General features: G+C 43.7%; 1 protein-coding gene across 1 annotated transcript; it reads left to right on the plus strand.

Moving 5' to 3' along the window:
• Positions 1-385: 385 nt before the first annotated feature.
• On the plus strand, positions 386-7,934 carry LOC130029092 (retinol dehydrogenase 16-like). The gene is made up of 5 exons (XM_056119977.1): positions 386-695; positions 3,452-3,713; positions 5,770-5,949; positions 7,405-7,426; positions 7,758-7,934. The coding sequence occupies exons 1-5, from the start codon at positions 386-388 to the stop codon at positions 7,932-7,934; spliced, it is 951 nt and encodes a 316-aa protein (XP_055975952.1).
• The last annotated feature ends 215 nt before the right edge of the window (positions 7,935-8,149 follow it).

The raw sequence follows: 8,149 nt of genomic DNA on the forward strand, positions 1-8,149 counted from the left end.
TATGATGTGTTATCAATAAATGTTTGATAACTTCTTTTAAATTAATTAGTGTACACTTCTTTTAAATTAATTAATCTTTAAAATGGAATCACTTTGAATTACAAAGTTCTGTGCATTTATTTTATATACTCAAATGCTTGGAGTTGTGTAAAATTTTCTTAGGTTAAAAGGGTCCTGAGTGGAAATAATTTAGGAAAATGTGATACAGAGCATAGTAGGAGGGGTGAGAATTCACTAAAGTGGTAAAACAGAAAAACATGGGGAGCCTTTGCAGTGAGCCTGTAGTCTGGTCTACAACCTAGGATTCCCATGCTCAATATTGCTTTCATGCACACAGACCTGTCCTTGATGTCACCAGGGACTAAATTTCTGTCTTCTACAGGTCATGTGGCTGTACCTGGTGGCCCTGGTGGCTCTGTACCACCTTGTGCGCTGGTACCGGGAAAGGCAGGTGGTGAGCCAGCTGCAGGACAAGTACGTCTTCATCACGGGCTGTGATTCGGGCTTCAGGAAACTGCTGGCCAAGCAGCTGGACCAGCGGGGCTTGAGGGTGCTGGCTGCGTGTCACAGAGAGAAGGGGGCCGAATTGTTGAGGGCGCAGACTTCAAACAGGCTGGACACAGTGATCCTGGATGTCACCAACTCAGAGAGCATCGCTGTGGCCACACAGTGGGTGAAGGAGCGCACGGGAGACAGGTACTATGGACTGCTGGATCTGTATCTGAAGGGGAGCCTCTGACTGTGCTCCCCCGACAGAATCCTGGGATCTTTCAGGACTTGAGTTCCATGAACATTTCTCAGTCAGAACCTCCCAGCCTGTGTCCCTGCCTCTTGCATTGACCACACAATCACTGTGTTGTTGGGGAAATGTTTCCTTTTGAGATGTGACCTTTCCTGAGTCATCTCTCAGCTGGAGTTCTCTTTTTTCTCTTTTCTTTTCTATTCTTTTTTTCTTTCCTTTTCTTTTGTAGTGTTTGTCCTTAATGGGGTACAGATCAGGTGTGGAGGCTTCAGGGAGCCAACTGTTAGGGAGGGGGTCGACTCCAGTTTGGGTATTGGCCTATTGATGTCCACCAGAGACAAGCATCCCCAGGGATGGTGGAGCAGTGAGGAGAAGTTAGGAGTATCTTTTCTTGAATCTTGCGTTGAGTTGGAATAGTCTGTATGTTAAGGGTAGGAGAGAGATATTGGAATGGATGTTTTATGCAGAGCTTGGATCAGTACCGGATTTGAACTGAAGTTGTCTATACTTCTATTATATACTACTGGTGTCCCCCATATGTTCCATAATGGTATCCCACCACATAAAACTGACATGACTGATCCTCTGCATTTTTCTTTTTTTAAATTATTTATTGAATCACTGTGAGAACAGTCACAGAGCTTTCAGGTTTAAGTCTCAGTCATACAATGATCAAACACCCATCCCTTCACCAGTGCATATTTTCCACCACCAAGAACCCCAATATACCCCATCCAACCCCTCCCTGTGCCTGTGAGGCAGATGATTTCCACTTAACTCTCACTCTACTTTGATTACATTCATTATTTCAACAAAAGATGCACCTTTATTATTTGGAATTTCCCCCCAACAATCAGACCTGCTGAAAAGGCATTGTGAAATAAATTGTTTTCTATTGCTGGTTATGAAGATCATATGATGTTGCGTGGCCACGATAGTGGCCATGCGATTTTGGATTTCTGCTTTTTACTAATTAGGTCTGGAGGGATTTCTGTCAAAAGCCACATAGTTCCGAAATTGGTTTTTGTGCCTCTGGGTCCATGGCCATGCCAGAGAGCTGCACATGGGGAGGAAGGACTAATGGTCTCGGCGGGGCAGGAAGGACGTGCTGGTTCTGCCCCCATTCCATGAGACCACAGTTGCCCCATCACCAGTGGCTCATACCTGGCTGTCCAATAAGCTCTGAGGTCACTGTGCCGCTGGGGGGTAGGGTGGGGGAGGCAGAAGAGACAGACACCCTTTCCCTCCCGGGGGGGGGCATGGCACTGTAGCTTAATGCATAGTCCATACACATTTCTGCCAAAAGCTGGTGGGTTTCGAATCAGGTCCGTTTGCCTCTGGGGCCATGGCCATGCCAGAGAGATGCTCGTGGGACACAACTCCTAGATCCTTCTGCATTTTCCTGATTAAGTTTGGACGAAGTGATTGTATAGTGAGTAGAGCTCTGCCCGAGTGGCAGATTCAGGTTGAATCACCAACATCTCCCAAGGCTCACCAGGAGTGATCCTGAGTCCAGAGCCAGTAGTAAGCCCAGAGGACAGAGAGGTGTGGTCAAAATCCAAAATTAAAACCAAACCAAACCAAACCAAACCAAACCAACAAACACCTCCCCCCAAAAAAACCCCAACATATTTCCTAAGTAGGATCAACCCTCTAAAAATGGTGTTGTCTTTATATATTTTGTTTAATCCTACATTTCTTTACTTTCTCCTTTCTTCCCTCTGCCTCTTTGCTCAAGCGATAGTTGTGTCACACCCACTTTGCAGACTCTGTGATACATGAAAATGTAGGTGAAGTTTATAATTTTTCTTTTTTATGTTCTTTTTTGTTTTTTATTGTTTTTTAAATTTTTAAATGAATCACTGTGAGGTACACTTACAGACTTATACACTTTCGTGCTTAGATTTCAGTCATACAATGATCGAGTACCTGTCCCTCCACCAGTGCCATTCTCCGCCACCAATATCCCAGTATCCCTCCCGACACCTCCAACCCCAGATCTGTGGCAGGACATTCTCTTCTGCTCTCTCTCTCCTTTTGGGCGTTGTGGTTTGCAATATAGGTATTGAGTGGCCATCATGTTCGGTCTATAGTCTCCTTTTAGCTCGCATCTCCAATCCCGAGCAGACCCTTCAAGTACCATTTACTTTGTGTTCCCTTTTCTATCTTTGCTGCCATTTTCCCCAGCATGTGAGGCCGGCTTTCACACCGTAGAGCAATCCTCCTGGTACTCATCTCTACTATTTTTGGGTGTAAGTCTCCCATTCTGTTACTTTATATTGCACAAATGAGCACAATCTTTCTATGTCCCTCTCTTTCTGACTCATTTCACTTAATATGATACTTTCCATGTTGATCCACTTATGTGCAAATTTCATGACTTTATCTTTTCTAACAGCTGCATAGTATTCCGTTGTGTAGATATACTAAAGTTTCTTTAACCAGTCATCTGTTCTGGGGCTGTTTTTTTTTTTTCAGATAAAGTTTATAATTTTTCAACCATAAAATTGGTGTGTGAGACCCAAAGGCTCATTCTAGCCTCCAGTAGCTGACACTACTGAAGTTCAGCCCTGTAGACAATCTGTTGGATTTGTTCTACCCACACCCTGTGCAACCTCTCCATGTCCTATTGTGGGAAGGGTGTGGGACCCCAGCTGTGATCTTGCTCGAGGCACAACACACTGGTGCTCTCCCAAACCTCCCTGTGTCCAGGTCTGTGGGGTCTGGTGAACAATGCTGGCATTACAGGGCTCATGGCCCCCAACGAGTGGTTGACGAAAAAGGACTTCATGAAGACACTGGAAGTGAATCTTTTGGGGGTGATCGAGGTGACTCTGAGCTTGCTGTCCCTGCTGAGGAAGGCCAGAGGTCGAGTGGTCAACGTCTCCAGTGTTGCTGGTCGTATTTCTTTAGTTGGTGGTGGCTACAGCATCTCCAAGTTTGGTCTTGAGGCCTTCTCTGACTCCCTCAGGTAAGGGTAGAGGAGACTACCCTGTGGCGCTCCTGCTGCTTTGCTTTCTGGGACCTTTCATGGGCTCGCCGTTTTACCACCTACTTTCTCCATCTCTTTCTTGTCGATCTCTTTGACATCTTAGAGCCATTTGCATTGGAAGGCTCCAACGATGTTCTGGGCTCTGGTTGGAAATCTGTCCTGTAGGTTCTAATTCCATCTTTTCTCTGGGTGAGGGCTCGAGGCAATGGACCTGAAGAACAAAAAAGAGATGATTTAGCTGCACGCATGACATCAACTCTATAATATTCTGACACAGGAGACCATGAACTTGGCTTAGAGCATTTATCTGTGCTTGATGGATATTCCTGGGAACTTCTGTGAGAACTTCTGTGTGGACAAAGCAAACAAAGCACAGTGTGAGGCTCAAGAAAAAGACAGGGATGGATGTACTGTGTCCCCCTCTCACAACGTTGGCCACCGAGTCCCAAGATCCTGTAGTTGTTGCATTGGTGAACATCCTGGAGGGAGGACCTGAGTTGAAGACTGAAGCACCTAACTTGTTAATGTAATGCAGGAAGGTTCCTAAATGAGGGTTGTGATGAGTCGAGCCAGGGTCAGAGTGGTTGACACCCGATGCTGCAGGGTTCGTGGTAAGGATGAGGACTGGTTGGTCTCTTGTTAAAGGAAACCTTAGCAGATGACTTTGGTGGCTTCTAGATGGATGTGATTCCTGGAAAGTGTGAACCTTCTTACTCTTGGCAGCAGAACTCCTGCCAGGAAATCAGCAGGGAAGCTACTATTTTAGATTTATGGACCTAATGATTTCAATGTACAGATGACTGTGAAATTGGAGAAATGAGCTTTTATACAAGCTTATACACAAAATGTTTTTGGTTTTCCCTTCCTTTTTCTGCTGTGAAATGACTAGGCATAGCACCCTTGTTCATAATGCTTGCACAACTAGCTTTTATTGTGTTTCCAGGGAACCCAAAGGTTGTGATAGTGGCATAGCACAGTGCTACTACAGATTTAACCCTTTACTTTTTGAACTCTAGGCAGGCACTTTCAAACTTGCTACCCTCTATGCCAAGAGATCTTTCTTTTCCTTTTTTAAATTTAATCACCACGAACTACACTTATAAAGCTTTCATGTTTGAGTTTCAGTCATACAATGATTAAACACCCATCCCTCAACTAGTGTACATTTTCCACCACCAATGTCCCCAGTATTCCGACCACCTCCCATTCCCACCCCTCCTCTGCCTCTCTGGCCAATAGTTTCTTCCCTCTTACCCTCTCTCTACTTATAGGCATTATGGTTTGCAATACAGATAATGAGAAGTCATCATGTTTGATTATTTATCTACTTTCAGCACACATCTCCCATCCCGAGTGATCCCTCCAACTATCATTGGCTTGGTGATCCCTTCTCTATCTCAGCTGCCTTTTTCTCAAGCTCATAAGACAGGTTTCCAATTAAGGAGCAATATTCCCGGACCTGTCTTCTCTGTCCTTTGGTGTTAGTCTCACATTAAGATATTTTATATTCCACAAAGGAATGCAGTCTTTCTATGTCTGTTCCTCTCTTTCTGACTCATTTCACTTAACATGTTACTCTTCATGACCATCCACTTATGCGCAAATTTTATGACTTCATCTTTCCTAACAAGGAGCTCTTTCTTAGAGAATGGTCAAGACAGCAGAAGTCATAGTTAACCCTGGAATGACAACAGCAGAGTAGAGGTTGGACAAATGGAGGTGAGGGAAGGATAAAATGGGAATGTTGATGGTGTGGATAGTGGTGGAACTTGTTGAATCTATGAGTAAACAATGTCTGATAGAAGTGCAAGATTTTACACCTAATTTGTTTTTATATGTTAGTTATCTAGGAATATGGAGAAGCCTTCTATAAAACTATGTTACCATCACAGCGCTCTTTACTTTAACTCCCCAAATTTTGTATTTATTCCTTCTCAATTCTGGGAAAGTTATTTGGTTTATGTGAGCTTTGTGGTTCTTTTTTGTTTTTTCTCCTTAAGGCGTTGAAATTAATTTTTGTACTCTGTATTTGCAGGAGGGAGCTCTCCTTCTTTGGGGTAAAGGTGGCTGTGATTAAGCCTGGTAATTTCAAGACTAAAATGAACAATTTTGGGTATATTTCTCAGAAGTTTTGGGATGCATGGGATCAGGCCAGTCCAGAAGTCAAGGACATCTATGGGGAAAACTCTCTGATGGCCTATGAGTGCACTGGACTGTGGTGGTGGTGGGGGGGGGGGATGGGGTGTGGGCAAATAATGCTTGGAACTCTGGGTCTTTCATCAGTTCCTCCTACAGTCCTAGTCCATGTCTAGGTTAGAGTCAGCATAACTAGGAACATTCATACAATGTTTTTTTGTCCATATGGCAATAGTAAGCAAGACAAGAATTTAGGTCTTTTAGTCCAAGAAACCAATCTCTCATTGTGTCTCATTCTTTGCAATAACTGGAACCAGAGTTAGGATTTTCCAGGACTCATAGTAACCTGATGTTAGATAAGCTGGTTCAGAGTCTAGAGTTGTCATACTTGTGCACAACTCGAGATTGAGCGAGTACATATTCTCTAAATAGGAACTACAGTGACCCTCACGAAAAGAGTATGCTGTGTGAAGAAATGAGAAACTCTCAGAGGAAATCCATGATGGTGTTAGGGCATGGATTAAAATCTCCCTTTAACGACAAAGAGACTCCAGAGACTGCAAACAGCAAGCAGGCTTTATTGTAAGACTGACTAGCCAGGGTCGAGTCGCCTATGCAGACATGCAGGTCCAGCAGGTTGGGCAAGACCCCGAGCTTCTCCAAAGGAGATTGTATATAGGCCTTCACTGGCCGTTATAGTAGAGCCCGCACATTTCATAGCCAATAGATTCATAACAACACATACTTTCCTAACCAATCCATTTAAAAGTACATCACTCCTTAGCCTATAGTTTAAAGATCAGCATTTGCGTCAGTGCAACGTCCTGGTTTTTAGGGCAGTCCTGGGTCTTGTGACATGGATCTTGTGAGAGACAACTGGTTTTCTGGTCTGACCCCCACCCTTCTCATGACTTGAAACTTGGGGCACCTGTATCCGAGTTCCTTGCTCAGGGGCAGAAAAACAAGTTATTTTGCAATGTGGGTTCCTGTTAAGCTAAGCTAAGTTAATTCTGGTGGTCCATGTTGAGCCTGTCCCTCACAATGATTATTGAAGGCAAGATTTTGGATTTGGGACCTAGCACATACACCTGTAGGAGAATTATTATTACTTTAAATTATTAATGTGTTGGGGCTGGACTGAGCCATCAGAATTAGCCCATGTAGACTGCACTGCACCTGGGTAGGAACATAGGGACCCATGAAAATGGGCGAGATTTCTCATGTGTCCTGACTGGTGTGGATGAAGCTGAACATATTTTTCTTTAAGCTGCCTTCAGTAAATAATTTCATAAATTTTGGTTTAAGGAAAGATTCAATTTCCCTCTTCTCACAGAAACCTGAACCCAGCTTGTCTTTGACATGCAGATTTCAGGTGGGAGCCCAGCCTGATCTGTGACATGAAGATTTCAGGTGATAGCCCAGCCTAGTCTTTGGGATGTAGATTCCAGATTCTAGCCCAGCTTGTCTTTGAGATGCAAACCTAGACGCTCTAGTCCAGGAAAGGTTTCAGTTTTGGGATTTATATCTCTTTCAGAGACCAGACAAAAGGAAACAATGTGCCTTGCTGCCTCACTATTCTTCCTGTAACTTCATTTGATGAAGTCACTGTATTGAACCCAGTAGGATGATAATTTTTTTGTCACAGTAGTTTGATAACCTTTTGTCACAGGATCTGAGCGAGTCTGGGCCCTCCATGAAATATAATTTCTCTCACATTCCTTATCTCAGCACCTCCGACTGAACGAACGTTCACACAACATAATGAATCAATAACTTTCAGTATGTAATGAAAATCTGTGAGTTTTTGAAGTAAGACTGTATTTCAATGGTTTGTCTTTCTGAACAGTCCTTGAAAATCTTCAGAAATTCAAGTCATTATGGTGTGAGGATCTGTCCCTTGTGACTGACTGCTTGGAGCATGCCCTGGTCTCCTGTCACCCTCGCACCCAATATTCAGCTGGCTGGGATGCCAAATTCACCTTCATCCCCCTGAGCTACATGCCCACGTTTCTGGTGGATGCCTTACTCAAAAGGAGAATGTTGAGGCCTGTCAAGACCCTGTGAAGTCTAGGTGATGTGCATTATAGGACTGGGTTGTTTATATTGTAAGGGAGTGATGTATCAGGGGAAGGAAATAGGTTGGAAAGAAGGGAATTTCTTATCTTTGGCAGAACCAACACATTACCTTGTTTATCTTCCCCCAATTCCTCATTGGACATTATACAAAATTCTAAGATATTAGAAAAAAATTCCTACATTTTGCGACTAAAGAACAGGCA

The sequence above is a fragment of the Sorex fumeus genome, unplaced genomic scaffold (genome assembly GCF_029834395.1).
Source record: "Sorex fumeus unplaced genomic scaffold, SorFum_2.1 ptg000042l, whole genome shotgun sequence".
In the NCBI taxonomy this organism is placed as follows: Eukaryota; Metazoa; Chordata; class Mammalia; order Eulipotyphla; family Soricidae; genus Sorex; species Sorex fumeus.

What these genes read in the sequence shown, in the direction of transcription:
- LOC130029092 (XM_056119977.1), top strand. Translation starts at nt 386, where the DNA reads ATGTGGCTGTACCTGGTGGCCCTGGTGGCTCTGTACCACCTTGTGCGC. An exon ending in GCCTTCTCTGACTCCCTCAG is followed by an intron (nt 3,714 to 5,769) that starts GTAAGGGTAGAG and finishes CTGTATTTGCAG; the next exon opens with GAGGGAGCTCTCCTTCTTTG. An exon ending in ACCAGACAAAAGGAAACAAT is followed by an intron (nt 7,427 to 7,757) that starts GTGCCTTGCTGC and finishes TTATGGTGTGAG; the next exon opens with GATCTGTCCCTTGTGACTGA.